At 43.8% G+C, this 21,616-nt stretch overlaps 1 protein-coding gene and 1 long non-coding RNA gene across 2 annotated transcripts in view; one reads left to right on the top strand and one right to left on the bottom strand.

Annotated features, from left to right (window-relative positions):
* Nucleotides 1-1,117: 1,117 nt before the first annotated feature.
* Nucleotides 1,118-11,315, bottom strand: FAM89A (family with sequence similarity 89 member A). Its single transcript, XM_075924712.2, has 2 exons — nt 10,959-11,315; nt 1,118-3,832 (listed from the first exon to the last, which is right to left on the bottom strand). Exons 1-2 carry the CDS (start codon nt 11,193-11,195, stop codon nt 3,674-3,676), a joined length of 396 nt encoding a protein of 131 aa, XP_075780827.1. The 5' UTR covers nt 11,196-11,315; the 3' UTR covers nt 1,118-3,673.
* Nucleotides 11,237-21,616, top strand: part of LOC149525147 (uncharacterized) — a 28,206-nt gene continuing 17,826 nt past the window's right edge. Inside the window, exon 1 of the long non-coding RNA XR_016349232.1 lies at nt 11,237-11,629. This is a non-coding gene — a long non-coding RNA (uncharacterized LOC149525147). The remainder of the gene's footprint in view (nt 11,630-21,616) is intronic.

Raw genomic sequence — 21,616 nt, 5'->3', positions numbered from 1 at the left:
TCCAGTGGATCCTGAAAAACGAGGTCCTGCTCTGTGTGAACATCAGAGATTGCATGGCACTTTTGAAGAGGTACAGCCAAATTCCTCCCATCCAATTATGATGCAGTTGGCTAGCTGGCTCCAGCTGTGACTGCATTTCAGTTGTGTTTAGTTACACTTCTCCAATTTGAAAAATGCTTCTGAAATCTTTAGAATGAAAGTGCTGAAAGACTTAAATTTTTTTGAACTCAACTTTGTGAGACAAGGAGAATACAATCCAAAAACTATTTTTGTACTGAAAACTAGAGCTCTATAGGACTGTTTTCTAAATCCTGTTCCCATATCACCCTGCAATATCCTCTCATACTCACTCCCACATTGTTTCTTGAATTTTTATCCCACTCAATGTTCCCTCTAATCTTTTCCATCCAAGTGCAGAATTTTTCTATTCATGAGCAGATTAAATTTTCATGTGCACTGAGTGAGGCATGTATAAATGTGCACCACCAGTAGAAACAGTTCTGGCTGTGGGCACTCTATTAATCAGATGGGTGGCACTAGAATCTCTCCTAAGTGACCGCACAAACACACAGCTTACAGGGAACATTGCTATAATAGCAGCAGGTCCGGTGGGACCCACAGATCTTAGTCCTGCTGCAGTGCTCTACTAAAAACTGTTTATGCTTTCATAGACGTAGAGACCATTAAGGATTTAAAAACCAACATCAAACCATTGTTTGCTCATATGCCCAAATTGCTTCTGTGGAGGAAATTGCTCTATAAGGGCAAGTCATGCAAAAACATGCCTGAGTGATCTGGCTCACATGCACAGTCACAATGTAGTCATTAGGACTCCATGCATGTGTAAACTGATTTACATGTATTTGCAGGATTGGGCCCTTAAATCGTTACAAGTAAAAACAAAACCTATGTCTGTTTAAATTATAAAACACAAAGACCAACTCAATCAGAATATTGGGGCATTTCTACTCCAAATAAATACAGAAATTCTATTTTCATATAATGTGCTTTCCATTGTGACCAAAACTTGGTTTATGCTTCAGTATATAGGAGGAAAACACTGTTCCAAGAACTGAGTATTTTTGAAATTCAGAACAATGAACTAAATCCATGCAACTTTACATTTTATGCCACACACATTTTATTTTTGGGATGGGTCAGACGTGAATAGGACAAGCCTTTTTACTATAGCAAGTTGTATCCACTTATTACATTTAATACATTTGGAAGATTAGCCAGTGTGACACAGGTACAATAGTTGAATATACAAACATGAGAATTGTTTAAATATAGATACTGTCTGAGTCCAAGTTTGCTATTTGAAAAACTTACAAAACTCCATTCTTCATTTTTCACTTATGGCTTACTGAGTGAGTTAGGTCAGAAATGGTTTTTTTCCCCTCTATATAAACACCCCAGAATACACATTTAAAGAGGTAAAAACACAAATTACTGCACATGAAATAGCTTTTTCCCCTATACAGAATATTGCTGGATTGAAGATTTTGCTGAACCAGGGAGGGTGCTGAGGGGTGTGGTCGTCAGGGGGTAGGATGCTTACCTGCTGCCCCACTCCCAGGGGCACATGTGGCTCTATGCTCCTCCTTGCTCCCAGGCACTGCCCTCTGCTGCTATGAGAGCCTCAGAGGAAGCGACTCTATATGCTGCCAATCCCACAGCTTGGGGAGCGGGGTGGGTGTGCACAAAGCCACTTTTTCCTCCATACCACAGATGTTCCCAGATTATGGACACCCAGAGTACAGAGATTTATGTGTAGTAGCTTTTGCTGACAGTTTTGGGAACTACCCTAGAATTGGATCTGAGATTCTAGGTGCAAGTTGTAGGTGTGCCAGACACATGAACCAAACAAACGTTATTTGAGGAATAAGCCCTTAAGGTCAATCAGTTTTTAAAACAGAAACTGCAGCCAGTTAAGGCATCTCTGTATGGACTCAGCATAAAAAAAAAATGTAGCTAGTATGGGAATTTGTCTTATGTTCACAGATACTACATCTACAATAATTGCTATGAGACCCTGTATATTGCCTAAATGTACCATGCCATTTTTTTTTTTACAACACAGCACAGCTAGTAAAACATGGTATCCAAAAGTAAGCATTTTACAAATCCTAAATTCAGGATATAATCTCTAAAAGTATAATTTGAGAAGGCCAAGTGGACACCTTAATAAACCACTGATTCCTGCATGTTACCTTTTCACTAGAAAGTTTATATATTTAAACTACTTAAATTGTCCAAGATGTATTAGTTGTTCTCTCCCTTTCATCTCAAAACATTCAAATTATCAGCTTATATCAAAGTCAGATGTTAGAATCTTACAGCATTTTTTAAATTTCTAAATTGAAAGGGAATTAGCCATGTTGAACACTGTCATTTTACTTTAAAATGGTGCAAAGAGCTGGCTACTTCCAGATACATATGTGCAAACACACTTACACTATTAAATCTTCAACCTTGGATCTATGCAAATATGGTAGTATCAACAATGTTAACATATACAAAATTTACTCCAAATATACGTATTTTGTAGGCTTTTAAAAAATTGATAGTTACCTTCCAGAAACAAAGTTCACCCAGTACAAAATATTACAGTTTGTCCCAGGTTTCCTGATACTTCATTTTCATGCAATTGAAAACTCTGCATACAAATCTGGCTTATTGTAAGCCACACAGTGGCTGGCTGACTGACTGAACCTGTCTATGCCTTTACTATTCAATACAGTAAAAGCTGAGTAAACCATTTTGGAACAGATGCTAAAAGGTCACAGAACTATGTTTATTCAAGACATCTCTAGAAGTCAATGTAAAAATTATAGCCCCTTGGTAGCACTAAGAAAGTGAATTAGATCAGCAGGGAAAAAAGGTACTGGTAACATTCACCAGCCTACATGTAACTTTAGGACTATGAGGAAAAGAACATGCAAAAAATAGTTTTATATAGAGAAAAGGGATGTAACTGGTTAACCAGTAAGCCTCACCTGTAAGGTATAAATTTTATACTGCAGAGCCCGCAGTGTATGTAACCATGTAACTGCTAGGATTTTTAGTAGTTACACTTTGAAACTACCTTTTACATCTCTAACAGAGAGGGGAAAATACAAATATTTGAGAAATTGTGTAAACAGTCCACCCAGTACAGAACTGGAGTTAAGTGACATGGCTGATAAGAGCAGACTAGCTTAGTACAGCATGAAATGCGTGTACCAAATCACTTGTTCAAACAATATTTATCTGTATGGTTGACAAATACATACCATCCGTAGTTATTCACACCACAATTACGAAAGAGTTATTAGAACACTCAGGATGTTATCGCCCTTTTGTTTGATCAAAATTATAGCTATTAAGTTACTTGCCAAAAATCAGTAGGCTGGAAACACCCAGCCTGCAAATTAAAATGATACCACCTGTCAAACATGCTGGAGGACTTTTCAAAACATGTAGTACATCATTCTCCTAAAGTAGTTTATATATGTTAACGTGTATTGACAGTCTGCCAGAAATAAATGAGTTTACCAACAGGTAAGGTAGTGGGGGTGTTCTCCCCAAGACAAGATGTTTCCAGAGATTCCAATCTCCAATTTTTCTTGGAAATGGGAGTTACACAGATTGAAAGACTGATCTGTGTGCTTTTGTCCCTGCTGTGTTATTCCTAGATATATTCCTCCTCTTCATCAAAAAAGCCATTTTCCAAAGCATATGTGCAGTCTGCATTCGATACAGCTTGGCATGCCCCTTTGTATTCTTGAATTGATTCATAAAGAGAGTACAGTTGACATAGCAATGACATATCCAACTGCCGAAGGCCAACCTGATGGGGAAGAAAAATAAAGACATATTGGTATTTCAAATGTGATTTGATTACAGAATGGTGGCACTTGCACACTTTTCTCCACAGATACTCAGTTTCAGAAGATGAGATGTGTCACACCTTGAACAATTTAATGAGTTTACTAAGGAAGGCCATATCCACGCCACTGAATAAGCCAGATGAGAGGGCTGTGGATAAAGCTGTGTTCCATGGTATAACATGGGGCAAAGCATTCCTTGTGATTCAGTCATCTTACCATGCTCTGTTTACTAGACAAAAAGTGATGCAATCCTAGGCTAGCATACTGCAATATAAGAGAACTCAAACACTTTGTACGCCCTGTGATGCCCAAGATAGATTTAAAGGTCACTGTGTGCAAGATACTATTCCGTTTAATAAGTTAAGGACCAATGAGGTTAGAATGTAACTAAAAATGTAACTATCAACTCTACTTAATCCAGGCAGTATAAAAATAAGGCTACTGAGTGACCACATCAAACCATTCTAGAAATCTGAAGCTGCCTCGTGTGCCAACTTCTTAGAAAGAGTCCAGGACAAAGGATACAATTTTCAAAATCATTTAAGTGTTTAGAGTTGAAGTCCTGTTTTAAACAAGTGATTTATGTACAGGAGACCCTTGTGATTCACAGAATCACTTTTTGTGGTTCCACATATACACAGATGTCTCCTGTCCCAGCCTGGGGAAGGGGTGGCAGGGACCAGAAGCCATAGGGAACTCACTGGTGCCTGAGCTCCACGGTGAGCTCCCTGCGGCTGCTGGGAGCTATGGTGAGTTTGAGAGCCGTGGAGAGCCACAGGGAACTCACTGTGGCTGCCAGGAGCCAAGGTGAGTTTCCCCACAGCCTCCAGGAGCTGCAGAAAGTTCCCCATGGCTCCTAGCCCCTGCCACCCCCACCTCAGGCCAGGAACTCACCATCGGGGGTGGGAGCCACAGCCCCACTATTCATGGATTTCACCATTCGCCATGGTGCCAGGAACACATTCACTGTGAATGACAAGGGTTTCCTGCACTTTCGAAAATTTTGCCCTAGAAAACCTACACAAATTAGACTTGAACAGTGGGAGGAGCTGAACTTTCCCGATTTAGTCAGAGCACCAGAATTATATGAATGAAAGTTACCATGTATCTGTGTGGGTATACAAGCCCCCTATGTCAGATACAAAGCAGACAGAAAAGAGAGGGACAAAAACAGAGTTAGCCATTTAATATGAAAAGAATGTATTGAAGTGCCAATATACCTGTCACACCCTCATGCCTTATGCATATTCATATTAATATGATAATTCTCATAACTCAAAGATGCTTTATGCAAAACAGGTTGTAACATTTTTACAGGTACAATCTGCTGAATCTATATATTCTGTTTGTGTGCATGAATCTTTCTTGTATGTGAAGTTAGAAATATGGATCTGTTTCTAGTTCTAAATGTGCTAATGAGGACCATTACTGGTGCTCTAGTACTCAATACTCAGTATTCAAACCAACAACTTGTAAACGGTCGTGTTTGTCCTGTAAGCCCAAACTGTGGTTGGTCCTAGAAGACTTATGACCATGCTACCTGGCACTGGAATTCATCTTGAATCTGGTATTATTCCATAAGGATGGGGAGTGAGGAACAAAGGTTTCCCACCCTGGGAGAAAGTCTATTTATGCAATGGGAAGCCATCAGTCTTTTGTCTTCAGCTGGCCTTCAAAACTGCCTGGCCCACCCCAAGAGGATACCTGTCAATGAGGAACTCTGAAAAGCTGTAAAAACCAAGTCAGGATAAAGGTCAACTCTGATTTGAAGCTTTTTAACTTGAGATAAGAATAGCTGTTTATGCAACAAGTTTCTTAGTGTATTAGAACTAGATAAACATTTTTTATTTATTTTACTTTAGTAATGTACTTTTATCTGTTTTCACTTGCAACCACTTATAGCCTACTTTTTATACTTGATAAAAACACTTGCATTTATTGTCAAGTTCAGTGTAAATAACTGTTATTGGTGGGCAAGCAAGGGTGAAGCAACCACTGTGCATCTCTCTCACTGATAAAGAGGGCTAACTTACAAGTTTTCTCTGAGTAAAACTTTTACACAGGGTTGATGGATTTATCTGGGATTTGAGTCCCTTTGGGGGTTGATTTCCTGGGTGCTGAGCCCTCAGAACTGAGTCCTCCCTGAACTGGTTAAGTGTCTGTGTTGCTTTGTGGAGGGTAACCCCAACTCTGTACCTTGTTGGAGGGGAGAGGGGGGAGAAGAGGATCTGGCCCAGAAGGACAAGATAGTGAGGCGCCCCAGAGAGCAAGAAGGTGGATGATCAGCACACCAGGGGACAAGCCTAAGGCAACTGTTATCTTAACCGGTCACAATCACAGCATAAGACTGTATTCAGCCTTGCAAGGCTAATGAATATTTAGTAGCCCAGGCAAAGTATACATCCTTAAAATGGCTACTAGCAATCAAAACAAATTACTCTCTTCCCACACCCCCACAGCAAGCAGAACCATGGTAGGCTACTACCCATACATACTCAGAGCAAAGGTCAAGCAACTTTACATCAGAAATTAATACGGGCAACCCCTGACTTATGACTGCCCAACTTACGACCTCCTGCATTTATGACCGCCCTGCTCTGGCCCAGCCTCTTGAGCACACCTTCACAGCGAGCCACAGGGTCAGCCAGTCGCCTGCAGCCCCAGCCAGCTCCAGGCGCAGCTCATGCCGCTGGCCCCGGGACATGTGGAGCCGCCTCCACCTGACACAGCCCCCAGCTGGCTCTGGGCCCGGCGTGATGGGAACTATAACTCCCAGCAGGCCAGGAACGGAACCCCCATTTATATCATTGCACCTACAGGAAACAAGAGTTCAACTTACAATGACTCGGCTTAATTGATTCCAGGAGAACCGTTGTAAGTCATAAGTGCGGGGGTCGCCTGCACTTATGACCCAATTTATATTCTCTATAAATATTTGAAGAGCATCAACACTGACGTTAAGAATTGTTCAAGGAAGAATAATTAGAGATTGAAGTTAAGCAAGGAAATCTTTGGGCTGAAGAACAGGAAAAGATTCTAGACAATTAGGTTTATGTCTTATTGGACGTAATGGAGTTGTAATGAATGGAGTGAGAGTTTCAGCTAAATATACTTGGGAATAGGGATGTTAGCGATTAATTGAATAGTCATGTAACTGTACAAAATGTTATCAGTTACAGGACTATTTGATAGTCCCTAGGGGTGGGGCCCTCAGCCACTGTGCTCTTGGCCCCACTCCCAGGGAGCCCCCTGCCATCCCACGCTACTACCTCTGTATCGGGGGCAGCAGTGCGGGGTGGCAGGCAGGAGCTGGTCTACTGGGGGAGCTGGTTTACAAACTGGCTCCCCACACAGACAGGCTCCCTCCCGCCTGTTCCCCCATGCTACTGCCTCTGATACAGCTCTCTGCAGACAGAGGCTGAGTCGGCATCCCAAAGAGCAGCCTCTGTCCCCCACAGCAAGCCTGAACCCACCGCGGACAGAGGCTGCTCCATGGCAGCTGTAGGCAGGTCACGTGAGCCAATATATGCAGAGAGCTAGCTTGAAAGCCATCTTCCGGTGTGTTCTGGCTACCGTCTGCTTACCTCACCCTGCATGCTGTTGCCTCTCTATCAGGGACAGCAGTGCCAGGAGGGTGGAAGCGGCTCTGCGGATCTAGTGCTTCAATTTTAATGTAAGTACAATCTAATGTAATCAGTATCTTATTTTTATGTTATGGCCTCAGGCCCCGACACTCAGCAAGCTGTACATCAGAGATAAGGTCAGAAAGTAGTCCATGATTTTGTGCTATATCTTGTTTTTCTGTATTTATTCTGTATCTCAGATAAAGTAAACAGACCTATACAGAAAGATAAAAAATACAGTCTTCGGCTGTTGGCATGTTGCTAATAAGACCACTGGTCCTACATTTCTTCAGACTTCTACTAACATATGGTGATCTTATATGGTGAAAAAGTTTGCTCACTCAAGTTTTCAAAGTAGACACACAAAACGCACAGAACAAGTTGTCACCGTACCTACTCTTTACTCAAATGACAGTTTAGAGAGGGTCCCCTCCCACCAAAAAACAAAAAAAATGCTCCTTTCTAAAATCTGCCATTGTCCTCTTCAAAATGTATGCAGAGATCTTCACTTAAGTATAGAGGGAAGAATGCTGGTACATATTTTTTACCCATGTTGACATTAGAATCTTACTACAAGCCCTTTTCTATCATTTAAGCATAAGAAATATGCTCAATATTATTTTTAGTATAATGTAAAAAAATTAAGTTTGCAGTATATTAATTGTATTATAGACTTACCAGACTAACAGGAAATAGGTGACCTGTTACTAAAATGTTAGAGACTCCTGATTCATCTGTCACCAACTGCACCTAGAGACAAGTTCACTAGAACGATTTTGTATTTCCAGTAGGTGAACTATTTACCCCTCAAAAGGTTTGATTAAACAGCTTATCACTAAGGATATTCTATCTATAGGATCAAAGAGATACTCTAATTTAAACCATCTGATGTGCATTTTCATTTGATTTTCCATCCAAAGACATTCAAATTTCTAACTGTTTCTTACAGCAGTGATTATTCACATAATCAGAAACTGAGTTTTTTTTCCTACTGCCCTTTTGAACACTGCTGGAACAGTGTTTGGAGATAAAATACATCTGACAACCACCAAAAAAAAGACTGCTCTGTGTCAATGCAAATTGGTATCTCCAACATGAAATTCAAGGCACTAATACAACTGTCTAGTTGTTGAAACACTGTCCTGATAGAATGAGATTTTTAGCATTTAAAATGTCTTCTAAGTATACTGAGGAGGAGCATTCTACAGCCTAGCAGCAACATTTTATCAGATAAAATAAACATTACTGATTACAGGATAAGTATAGAATTAGAATTAGTTTAAATTAGGTTAAGAAAATAACATTTTCTCTATTGTTTGTGGCTAATAGGGAGACAGCCCCAATCAGCAAGTAAAAGAAGGCCATGAGAACAATAAGTAGTATGACTTGTAGTGTAGAAAGGATGTAGGGTTCCAAATAATTCAAGAGCTGCACTAACAAAACAAAGAAAAACTATCTTAAAAGAAACAAGCTCAGTTCTTCCCACTCATCTCCTAGTAAGCAAGGAGTGGGGGAGAGAAGACAAGAAAGGAAAGTCCTTGAGAAGAAAGGAAGCTGTAAATCTTTTTTTGGATAAAAACTGGAAATAAGGGTGAATTGTCTCAAACAGTCTATTACTAACTTCAGCTAAAAACCAATGACATCTCTTCTTTGTTAAAATGTATAAACTCTTTAAGGGTTCATTGCAAATACTTGCCAGACCACATTAGAGTTGACCAATGTGAAGATAAGCACCTCTGGGATTAGCCTGTTTGTAAGTATCTTGATCAAATGCTTGTAAGTGTGTTACTATTTGGATGTTAATTAGTCTTTTAAAGACCTATTTAGAGCAACTGTATAAATACAATTTGGCCTTTGGATTTAATAAACGAATTTATGTTGAATTCATGTTTGGTGGTTTCCTACATCAATATGAATAATGTCAAATATTAATAATTCCAACAACTCTATTTAAACAAATGATCAGTCATGGATTTTGCCCTATCTACAGCCCTTTGCAAAACAGCAAGAGCCCATAACACTCTGTTCTTAGAGAAGAAAGACATACTAAGAATGTCTACACAGAACTTGGGAGCATGCTTCTCAGCTCCAGTAAACAGATGTGTGCTAACTCTGCTCTAGCCATCTGAGTACAAATCCACCTGGACTCTTCCGGGAACATACTCTGACAATTAGCCCAAGCTATTACCCATACTAACCCCAGCAATGTTGCTGTTTTTAGCATGCCAGCTTGAAAAGAGTTAGTACACCCCTGTCTGATACATAAATAAATTCCTCTTCCTGAAACAGCACAAGAAACTTCTATAAAATTCAAATACTCAAACATACGTTTTGTGAAGCTTTGATCACTATATCAAGCATCTTCAAAAATAAATCTCATTTAACTGAAGAAGAAAAGAATTCCAGCAAACACTGTTTGAGTAAACTTTTAAGCACAGGAAAAAAAAGTATTTCAAAAATGTAAATATTTTTAATGGAGCAGGAGGAGGAAGGACGATCATGGAAAGGGGCCTACATTGGTGAGGAAAAGACTGAACTAAGGGTGCATTTTGAAAGTGTATTTAAGCTGTGGCTAAAGGAAGTCTGGTAATTTCTCTGGCTTGATCCCTCATTTTCATTCTGACAGAAATATATTAACCCCTTAATTGTGATGCACCACAAAGCATACTTTCCTCACAATCCTTTTGATCTGTCGTAGGAATGGAAATGTTAAATATTTTCAGCCTTAATTTATCTAAAAAGTAACTATTATGAGTGTTCACGACTTTCTTTGGTATAATTATGGCACCTAGCTAAAAACTACTGAAGTTGCTTGATTTAAACTGTACTTCCACCCGCTGGTGTAATATTTTCAGAAAACTGCCAGCGATTTAGGAGTGGAGAGACATTTTATTTTCAAAATTGATAGGGGTACTTTAGCTACCACAAGCCTTAAAAGCTTGAACTGCTTGGGTCCTGTTGAGCAGTCCCTTTCCCTCCCGTCCCTGCTTTTCCTGCAAGGGCTTTAAAAAAAATCCAATTGTGGAGGGGGCGAGGACGACTCTGGAAGTGGCACTGTAGCCCCGCAAGCTGGGGGAAGGGTCTGTTATAAGGCAAGCGCTGGGAGCGACTGAACCAAACTGTAACTCCTGGGTAGGATTGCAACGCACTTCAAGCCAGGGGAGCGGTAGCACCCTATGATCCCAGCTCCAAAATCACACGCCCAACCCCGCCACTCAGCTGCGGGAGTTTCCCCATCCCTGGCCGGTGGGGCCCGATCCGCAGTCCCCCCTCAAAGCCTGCCCAATCCACTGCCCCCTTCCTGCAAAGCACCTCCAGCCCCACAGGCCCCCCCATCCGACGCGGCCGCTGTCAGAGTAGCGGGGATACCCCAGCGGCCGGCGGGCTCCAGCATGGGGCCCTGGGTGTCCCGGGGCCCAGCCGAGCAAGCAGCTGCCCCGCGCGGGAAGCCCTCGCCACTCACCATCTCCTTGCGGAGCAGGGCCAGCGCCGCGTCCAGGTTGGGCGGCCGGGGGGAGCCTCGCCCGCCGCCGCTCGCCCGCCCCCGGCTCAGCTCGTCCTGGATGCGGGATTTCTGCGCGTAGAGCCGCTCCAGGTCCCGCCAGCGCCCGCCGCCGCCCGACGAGGAGTTCAGCAGCCCGCTCAGGCTCTTGGGCAGCGGCGGCAGCCCCGGTGCCCCGCCGCTCCCCGGTGCGCTCATGCCGCCGCCGCTGCTGCTGCTGCGTTTCGGATCCGTGTGTGGCAGCTCCCTGCCCCAGCGCCGGAGCCCGCCCCTACCGGCCCGGCCCCGCCCCGCCTTCGGGCTGGAGCGCGGAGTCAGGCGGGCGTGAAGGGCGGGGGCTGCCTGTGAGCAGAGAGAAAAGGGGGAGGAGGGAGCCGGGGGTCACTCAGGAGGAGAGGAAGCCCCACCCGGTAGGAAGTGCAGCAGCCGTGTAATTAGCAACACCGGGCGCTCTGAACACTGCAACCCCCTCCCCCTCTTTTGCTGCACAGGATGCCAGCATAGGAGTTGTGTTGCACTGACAGGAAAGGCCTCCTAAGGCCTAGTCCCGGCTACCTGAGCTCAGGTCCTTCCCACACAGCACCACTGAGCTGTGCACCTTCCCAGCTATGACCAGGCCTAGGAGCACAAGGGTAAGAGACACAACTTTCAGGAGAGTTGGGCCTAGGGTGACCCGACAGACACCCTAATAATACAGCCGGTCCCCGACTTACAAACGCATCGACTTACGACCATCCGCACTTACGACCAACCTCCCATTAACCCCATTACAGCCGATCCCCGACTTACAAACGCATCGACTTACGACCATCTGCACTTACAACCAACCTCCCATTAACCCATTACAGCCGATCCCTGACTTACAAACGCATCGACTTACGACCATCTGCACTTACAACCAACCTCCCATTAACCCCATTACAGCCGATCCCCGACTTACGAACGCATCATCCGCACTGATAAACAGCGCAGCTGTATGTAAAAGCATGTATTTCCAACTTACGAACAAATCAAGCTACGACCAGGTGTTTGGAATGTAACCGTTCGTAAGTCGGGGACCGGCTGTATCTGGACAACAACAATACAGGCTGTCATATATATACTTAGAAGATCTGTGATTTCACTGATGTGGATAGTCTTGCTGCCAATGCAGATCGCAATTTTTCCACGCGTTCCTGATTTGTGAGGTTTTTGTCCATGTCCTTCTATGAATCCTCCGTAAAGGGTACAACCCAATGTGCTGAAGCCCTTCCTCTTGTTCTTTTTACATCTCATGAATATTAATGGTTATATGCACTATCCATTTGTTGTCTCTCAGTCTCGCTACATAGCCAGCCAATCTTCTTTTCCGATCATGCATATCTTGAATGATGTCGTTGACACTGCTTCTTGCATGCAAACTAATATGCTGTAGTCTATTTACACCCAGCATGCATCTTTCCATTGCTATATGGGTGGTTTGCAGCTTTAATTCTTCTGTAATTGTCGTGTTCCGGGTTTCACAGCCATACAGAATTACCAGAAGGAAACTGGTGTTAAAGAGATGGGCTTTCACGGTGGTAGAAAGTTTGGGATCAACAAAAACACTGTACAGAATCCCAAAGGCAATCCAACCTGACCTCTTCCTGCTCTTCAGCTCCATGCCCAACTCATTGTCCTCCTGCTCAGCTCCAGACCCTTGGACTCGTTGTCCCAGCTATACATATTGATCCACTAACTCAACAGACTGTCCATCCAGCTGCATGACGTACTCGACAATATGTGTTTTTCATTCACTTTGTTTTTCCAGTATGGATGATCAGGCCAATCTCCTTTGCGTTCTTACCGATGTCATTGAGAAGGTCATTTGCTATATTTCGGGTTTTGACACAATTAGAACGATGTCATCTGTGAAAAGGAGCATCTGAAGAACCTCGCCATCAATGAGAAATCCACCTTTCACTTTGATCTTCTGCAGGACATTTTCCAGGATGCTGGCAAACAATTTTGGGGAACAAATGTCTCCCTGGCTTACTCCTCGCTTAACTTCAATAATCAAGGGATCATCACAAAGAGTGATTTCCATAGTTGCATCCATCATGGAATCTTGTGTGATTCTAACATACACTGGGGAGACGCCCTGCAAAAGGAGAGCACTTAAAGATGCATTTTGTTCCACCGAGTCAAAGGCTTTTTTAAAGTCGATAAACATCAAGCATAGTGGGATCTTGTGCTCATTACACCTTTCGGTCATCTGTGTGACCACAAAAATGTGGTCCACTGTGGAAAATCCCCACAAAAGCCTTCCTGTTCCCTTTTCATGTTTTCCTCAAGGACACCCTCAATACGGGCATAGATCATTCTCATAAAGACCTTATAAAGATGAGAAAGCAGGCAGATGGGTCCATAGTTGTGAATGACTTGTCGATCACTTTTTTTCAGCAGAAGAACAGTTCATTATCTCTTCCAATCCTTCAGAATTCTCCCCTCTTTAACATATTTTGAGAATCTCTCACTAAGTACTTTTAAGAGCGTATCACCTTCTGCACAAAGGTCTTCTATATGTACTTGGTCTAAAGCTGCCACTCTTCCCAACTTCATCTTCTGAAGGGCCACTCCACAAATCCTATTCCATTGCCTCATCGTAGCATGGAGGTGAACCTGGGCTCTCGAAGGCTAAGCCAGCAGAATGTGTCCACCATCCAAAGATCAGCCTAGCAAAGTATGGAGAGGTTCGTCACCAGAAGGTTGGTCACCAGGTGATGATTTGGCCACAGCAACTGTGAACACTATGATAATATAACATGACCTTCAGTCCTGTGCAGTTCCTCCTCACTTCCGCAGTGATGGTGATGGTAGTGGAGTGGTGGATATGGAGGCAAAAGATGCCAAGAGTCTTGCAGTATTGAGACCATCCGTTTGTATGAATTCATATGTTGGCACACTTAATGTGTGATCCCTGTTAGCAATGAGCAGGTTGATATATTGCTGGATGAATTGCATCGTATTTGCATTGGCATTCTTGCCATAATTGAAACTAAAAGAAAAAAGGAAGTTGTGGCAAAATGGAAGGATGGATCACAAATTATTCTGGGAGCAGCAGAAGGAAAAGTCGGGGGAGTTGGATTTTTGTGTGCCCAAAGGTGGCAGGAAACATCGTTTCATGGATAATTTTATCATCTCATTTTGGAGTGCTCACGATGAGCATGGGCAAACAGGCCACCATGAAAATAATTGTAGCCGATGTCCGCTGCAGAAGACATAGAAGCAGAAAGGTTTTAAGAAGAACTTGATAGGATTCTTCAGACTAAAACAACATACATGGTGGTGGTTGGCAACTTCAATGCTTAGGTGGGTATAGGGAAAGATCGAAAAAACTGCATCGTACAGTATGGCTCAGATATGAGAAATTAAGAGGTCAATGGCTGGCTGACTATGCAGAAGCCTCACATCTATATATCATGAACACCTTCTTCAAGAAGAGGGTTGGAAGGCAATGAACTTGGCGAACGCTGAATGATGTAATAAGAAATTAAATGGATTATGTCCTGGTGGACAAGAGGCGATTGGTTACAGATGTAACAGTCATTTCAGAATCTGTCATCTCTATACAGTCAGATCTTCGACTGATTAGGGTGAGAGTCAAAATAAACATGATACGAGAAGAAAGGATAAAGGCGAGAGTTAGGCACTGCATGCGGGTACAACAGTGCACCCCACTCAACTGCTGCCCTTGGTCAGTGCAGGTCCAAAGGTGCAGCCACCAGCATTAGGGTCCTGCCTGGCCACTTGATTAGAGTACGGGGCCTGGGGTGGGACAGTGATGAGGAGTTCAGAGTGCCGAAGGGGGCTCAGGTTGAAAAGGACTCACAGATGGGGCAGGGAATTGGGGTATGGGTTTGGGCCATGGGATTACCTCTGGCAGATCCCAGTCAGTGGCGCAGCAGGGATACTTAGGCAGGCTGTCCTGGCAGCACAGACCATGCTGTGACCCTAGAAAGGCCAGTAGCAGGTCACACTCATAGGTGAAGGCATGCAAGTGACTCAGAGTGCAAATAGCTTGGTGTGAAAATGTTTTGACGTGTCTGGAGGCAGTGCCTCCCCAGCTCCCAATGGCCAGGAGCCATCCAATGGGAGTGCAGAGCTAGTGCTAGGGGTGGGGGCAGTGCATTAAGCCTTCTGGCCCCCTGCCTAGGAGCTGGACCTGCTGCTGGCCACTTCCAGGGTGCAAGGACAGATAGGGAAGCCTTCCTTAATACCCCCGCTGGTCACCCTAAAGCAAGGCAACCCAGTGCCTGACATTCTGCAGCCCATTACTGGGTCACAGCCCATACTTTGAAATCTAGTGTAATAGATAGTTGCTCCACTAGCTGGCACTCAGTGTGTTTTCACCAATTGACAGGAATGTCAGGCACTAGGTTGCCTTGCTTTAGGGTGACTCGCAGGACATACATGGATGGATACGTGGGAAATATATGGATGAACTACTTCACTTTTCACTGAAATGCAGCCGCTACTGTACTATAGAACTCAACAGCTGTTTAAGAACACACAATGTCACTGCACAACAGTCTAAAACAGGCAAGGTAATTTGTTACCAGTAACACTGGTGTTATGCATCCTAAGAGCATTTCAGATCTTGTATATGAGGCCTTCCCAAAAGCGCATTGTGTAATTGGCTAGGTACTTTATTAAGGGTGTCTGCACCTATCTGTGGCTTCAAGTATGGCAGGCTATGCCTAAAAGCAGGACTCTGGACTTTATGGACCTAATTCATGGTAGATTTTCTATAACACGGAAGCTAGTTGTAACCATGCAGGCAAATTTAAGGAGAAAGAATGTACTTTGCAAAATTGGCATTTGTCCAGGACATCAGTAATATTACAATTTTACATCTGCAAAAATTACTTTATGATCTAGAATGATGCAAATGGGCAGGACCTTGCTCCTATGTCTCATTTGCAAACTTTCAGTACTACAGTAGGGCCCCCCCAACACCATGCTATGACCCTACAGGGGTGCAGGGTCTGGGACACCTGCCCCAGCCCTGCCCCTGCCCTGCCTCTTTCCACCCCTCCTGCCCTCATTGCACCTTCCCCCTAACCGCCTCTCCCTAGCAAGGCAACTTGGAGGATTACTGAGGGGCCTGGCAACAGGGGTGCCCCGCTGCACTCAGTGGTGGCAGGAACCAGAGTGACCCAGCCCAGTGCACTCCCCAGAGCTTGGCTCTCAGCTGTGTTGCTGGGGGGGCGGGAAGGGAGCGTCAGCAGGTTTGGGGCTAGGTTGGTCTGCTTCTTGTAGCTCCTGTGACCATTGGTGAATGTGCTGGCAGGCCTGGCACTTGCTGCTGGCACCAGAACTCCTGGTGATTCCCGGGCTGTCTCATGGCTCTAGCTATGTCATTGTCTCAGCAGGAACATTCCATTTGCTGAATCAACATAACTCACAGCAGCAATCATGGAGTCTTTCAATGTGTCCTCAAGAACTGACCTTCTAATGGTATGTCTGCACTTGCACTTGATCAACAAAACTTTTGTCATTCATGGGTGCTTAACCCTCCCCGCCCTCACATGAAGGACAAAGTTTTCCTGCCACAAGCGAAAAGTGTGAAAGCTGCTTTGTCGGCAGCAGCATTCTCCTGCCAACAAAGCAAAAACCCCTCGTAGGGGCTGGAAGTATTTTGTGGGCAAAGTGCACACTTCTGAAAAGTAGGAAAGTCATATTCAGTTCTATATGAGGCAGTGGAAGGAACTGAAACTCAGTCTCCCATATCCTGGGTGAATGCTCTAATAACCACTGGGCTAAAGGGTATAAGAGAAACCTCTTTTCTTCACACATTACTTTCAAAATACAGTTTAGGCACCCAACTCCAGGAGACAGTTCACAGCTGAGACCCCCATGCAACAATAGCTGTCTCCATTTGGCCCAGATTTTGGGTGCCTAATTGCATGAGAGGTGCGGGGGCTTAGTTCATACCTCTCCCCTTAGCATTTCTTATTGGCTAATTTGGGCAATTCCCTACTCAGCCTGTTGGCTTCTGTGGATCACACCAGATCTCTCCATGCATTGCTTAGGAGAACTAACTCAGGTCTTTGGGTTCTAGTAGGTGTCAAGGCGCCTAGGAGGTAGGCATTGCAACCTTGAGCATTGCAACACCAAAGGCTGGGTCTCTACTGCAAAAGTTTGTCAGCATAGCCCTGGTGGTCAGGGAAATGCATACCTGTCTCTAGCTGACATAGCTGAGCCAGTAAAACACCGCAACTGCAGCTATGCTAACAGAAGAGTGCTTCTGTCAGCATAGCTGTAATGCTGTTATAGAAGATAATACTATGCCAGCAGAAAAACTTGACAGCATATGCTGCATCTACACTAGAGGGCTCTATCAGTACAGCTATATCAGGAGAGCTAGACTGGTGGATCTAGTCCTCAGCCTTTGTTGGTTTTTAGAACTAGAGGAGAGAACGGTGTTACTGCTGCTAATTTTTCTTTAATGAGTGATACTAGATAGAAAATACACAGAAAAAAATGTATTAAAACATTAAATGTCCAAAATCTGGAAAATGACAGAATCGAGGCTGTCCATATAACCTTAATGTGGCCTCCTTGTGCTTATGTATTTTCACAAATCTTTTATGCCATAATTGCATATTGTTTTTTCCACAAGACATTGTCATCAGTCAGTATATAGCACTATCCTTCATTACTACATATCATTTGGAAAACCTTAACTGAATTAGTTTACTGATTTTCTGTTAGGCTTTTCTGCAATGCATTATACCATAGTATCTGACTGGTTAACAACATTTTTTAATTTCTCTTTACAACACTCTTGTGATATTAGATGGTATTACCCCTATTTTGTAGAGGGGAACTAGGGCCTGGTGTACAAATAAAACTAATTTTAGCCTGTTCCAGAGATCTCTCAGCCCTGGTCTACACTAGGGCTTTATTTCAAAATAACACCCCCCTTTAGGTCAACTTTATAAGTGGAGCGTCCACACTACCAAGCCTGTTATTTCTAAATAAGGGGTCACTTATTTCAAAATCTGTACTCCTGCTTTTCTCGAGAAATAACGCTAATTCCAAAATAGTTATTTCAAAATAACGGTAGTGTGGATGCTCTGGTGCCACTATTTCGAAATAGCTACTCCCCAGAGTAATTCAAATTAATTTCTCCTCAGTGCTTCCTGGGGCTCTAAGTTGAGGTAGCGCATCTACATTAATGGAGCCTGCCTTGGGCTAATTTCAAGCATTCCCCGTAGTGGGGACAGGCTATTTCGCTTTTGTAAAACTGGGAGTTAAGAAGTCGAATTTAGTTACTTCAAAATAGTTTCCTAGTCTAGACATGACCTCAGAGCTCTCAGCTATTTTAGGTCAACTTTACCCCCCACTGTACATGCTGTAAATTCTTCTGTTGACCTAGCTACCACCTGTCAGAGAGATGGATTACCTACATCAATGGAAAAACCCCTTCTGCTGATGCAGAAAGCATCTACACTATAGCAGCACAGTTCCAGCATCATAGTTGTGCCACTATAGTGTAGACATGAGCTAGGACACAGAGGACACATCTACACAGCAGGGCTAAAGCCTAAATAAGCTATGAAACCTGAGCTGTGTCAATTGCGTAGCTTAAGACAAAATAGCTTATTTCAGCTTTTAGCTCTGTCTATACAGCAGGAAGTCCGAGTTAGAGCACTCTTCCTCTGACTTCCCTTACTCCTCATAAAATGAGGGTTACAGGAGTCAGAGTAAGAAGTCCTCCAGCTCGACATTATTTTGACATTATGTTGAAATAACTTCTTGTAGTGTAGACGTGGACTATGTTTTTCAAAATAATGTCAGCTATTCCAAAATAACACTGCTGTGTAGACGTACCCAGAGAGATTAAGGTCCTTTCACTTCTGGAATGCGGTGCTACAAGAGGCAGGCTGGAATATGCTTGGTCACTCTGTTGAGATGGTGCATGCACAATTCAGTAGGAATTGCGTGGTGATAGAAGAGAGGTGGGCAATAATTTTCTATGTGGCTACTCCAAGAATTTGGTAAGTGGTCAGGGACTGCACTTTTCTATGATATTAATGGAGGGGGTATGGCACCTGCGATGGAGTTTGGATACAGGAGGGAGCTTTGGGCCCAGGATTGGGATGGAGAGGATGTGGGTTCTAGGAATGAGTTTGGGTTCAAGAGAGGTTTGTGACCTGTGGCAGGGGTGAAGAGGGGGTTGTGACCTGGGTAGTGCAGGAGGGGATGGGGTGCCAGGTACAGGCTCTGGCCAGGAGGCACTTACCCTAGGTAGTTTCAGGCCAGCAACTCAGCAAGGTGCTTTTCCTAGGCAGGCTCCTTGGCTGCCATGATTCCATACACCACTCAAAATGGCAGACTGCTGGGGCCAGCGTGTGTGACTGTACGGTGTGCCCCTTGCAGAGAGCTAGACAGTGGATCTCCACGTGCTGCATGCATCGGCAAACACCGCCCTTACAGCTCCCATTCCCTGGTTTCCAACTAATGGGAGGCTGTGAGAGGGGTGCGGAGAGTGGGGGCAGGGCACAGAAACTCCCTTCCTCCCAAGGGGTATAGAATCATAGAATCATAGAATAATAGGACTGGAAGGGACCTCAAGAGGTCATCGAGTCCAGCCCCCTGCCCTCAAGGCAGGACCAAGCTCCGTCTACACCATCCCTGACAGATGTATCTAACCTGTTCTTAAATATCTCCAGAGAGGGAGATTCCACCACCTCCCTTGGCAATTTATTCCAATATTTGACCACCCTGACAGTTAGGAATTTTTTCCTAATGTCCAATGTAAACCTCCCTTGCTGCACTTTAAGCCCATTACTCCTTGTCCTGTCCTCAGAAACCAAGAGGAACAAATTTTCTCCTTCCTCCTTGTGACACCCTTTTAGATATTTGAAAACGGCTATCATGTCCCCCCTTAATCTTCTTTTTTCCAAACTAAACAAGCCCAGTTCATGAAGCCTGGATTCATAGTTCATGTTCTCTAGACCTTTAATCATTCTTGTCGCTCTTCTCTGTACCCTTTCCAATTTCTCCACATCTTTCTTGAAATGTGGCGCCCAGAACTGGACACAGTACTCCAGCTGAGGCCTAACTAGTGCAGAGTAGAGCGGCAGAATGACTTCACAAGTTTTGCTTACAACACACCTGTTGATACAACCTAGAATCATATTTGCTTTTTTTGCAACAGCATCATGCTGTTGACTCATATTCAACTTGTGGTCCACTATGACCCCTAGATCCCTTTCCGCCATGCTCCTTCCTAGACAGTCGCTTCCCATCTTGTATGTATGGAACTGATTGTTCCTTCCTAAGTGGAGCACTTTGCATTTCTCTTTATTAAACTTCATCCTGTTTACCTCTGACCATTTCTCTAACTTGCTAAGGTCATTTTGAATTATGTCCCTATCCTCCAAAGAAGTTGCAACCCCACCCAGTTTGGTATCATCTGCAAACTTAATAAGCGTACTCTCTATCCCAATATCTACATCATTGATGAAGATATTGAACAGTACGGGTCCCAAAACAAACCCTTGCGGAACTCCACTTGTTATCCCTTTCCAGCAGGATTTAGCACCGTTAACAACAACTCTCTGACTACGGTTATCCAGCCAATTATGCACCCACCTTATCGTGGCCCTATCTAAGTTATATTTGCCTAGTTTATCAATAAGAATATCATGCGAGACCGTATCAAATGCCTTACTAAAGTCTAGGTATATGACATCCACCGCTTTTCCCTTATCCACAAGGCTCGTTATCCTATCAAAGAAAGCTATCAGATTAGTTTGGCATGACTTGTTCTTCACAAACCCATGCTGGCTATTCCCTAACACTTTGTTACCTTCCAAGTGTTTGCATATGATTTCCTTAATTACCTGCTCCATTATCTTCCCTGGGACAGACGTTAAACTGACCGGTCTGTAGTTTCCTGGGTTGTTCTTATTCCCCTTTTTATAGATGGGCACAATATTTGCCCTTTTCCAGTCTTCTGGAATCTCCCCTGTCTTCCATGATTTTTCAAAGATCATAGCTAACGGCTCAGATACCTCCTCTATCAGCTCCTTGAGTATCCTGGGATGCATTTCATCAGGACCTGGTGACTTGCTGACATCTAACTTACCTAAGTGATTTTTAACTTGTTCTTTGTGTATCCTATCTTCTAAACTTACCCTCTCTCTGCTTGTATTCACTACGTTAGGCACACCTCCAGACTTCTCGGTGAAGACCAAAACAAAGAAGTCATTGAGCATCTCTGCCATTTCCAAGTTTCCTGTTACTGCTTCTCCCTCCTCACTGAGCAGTGGGCCTACCCTGTCCTTGGTCTTCCTCTTGCTTCTAATGTATTTATAAAAGGTCTTCTTGTTTCCCTTTATGCCTGTAGCTAATTTGATCTCATTTTGTGCCTTTGCCTTTGTGTTGCACAGAGGTACACATGAGCCACTTCAGCAGCATGTGCAGCTGCAGCAGGCAGGGAGCCAGCTTGGAGGTCCCTCTGGGATATAGTGGGCTAGATCCAAATGTTTGGCAAGTCAGATCCAGCCTACAGGCCATATTTTGCCCACCCCTTGGATGCTGCATGCTAGTGTAGATTAAATCTTCAGAAAATAATTATGCTAACC

The sequence above is a fragment of the Pelodiscus sinensis genome, chromosome 3 (genome assembly GCF_052426305.1).
Source record: "Pelodiscus sinensis isolate ZL-2025 chromosome 3, ASM5242630v1, whole genome shotgun sequence".
Taxonomy (NCBI): Eukaryota; Metazoa; Chordata; order Testudines; family Trionychidae; genus Pelodiscus; species Pelodiscus sinensis.
This window is presented reverse-complemented; position numbering and strand designations above follow the sequence as displayed.

Bases quoted from the DNA above. Each gene is read 5' to 3' on its own strand.
- FAM89A (XM_075924712.2), bottom strand. From the start codon at position 11,195: ATGAGCGCACCGGGGAGCGGCGGGGCACCGGGGCTGCCGCCGCTGCCC. The intron at 3,833-10,958 runs GTGAGTGGCGAG...CTTCCCCATCAG, and splicing joins CCCTGCTCCGCAAGGAGATG to GTTGGCCTTCGGCAGTTGGA.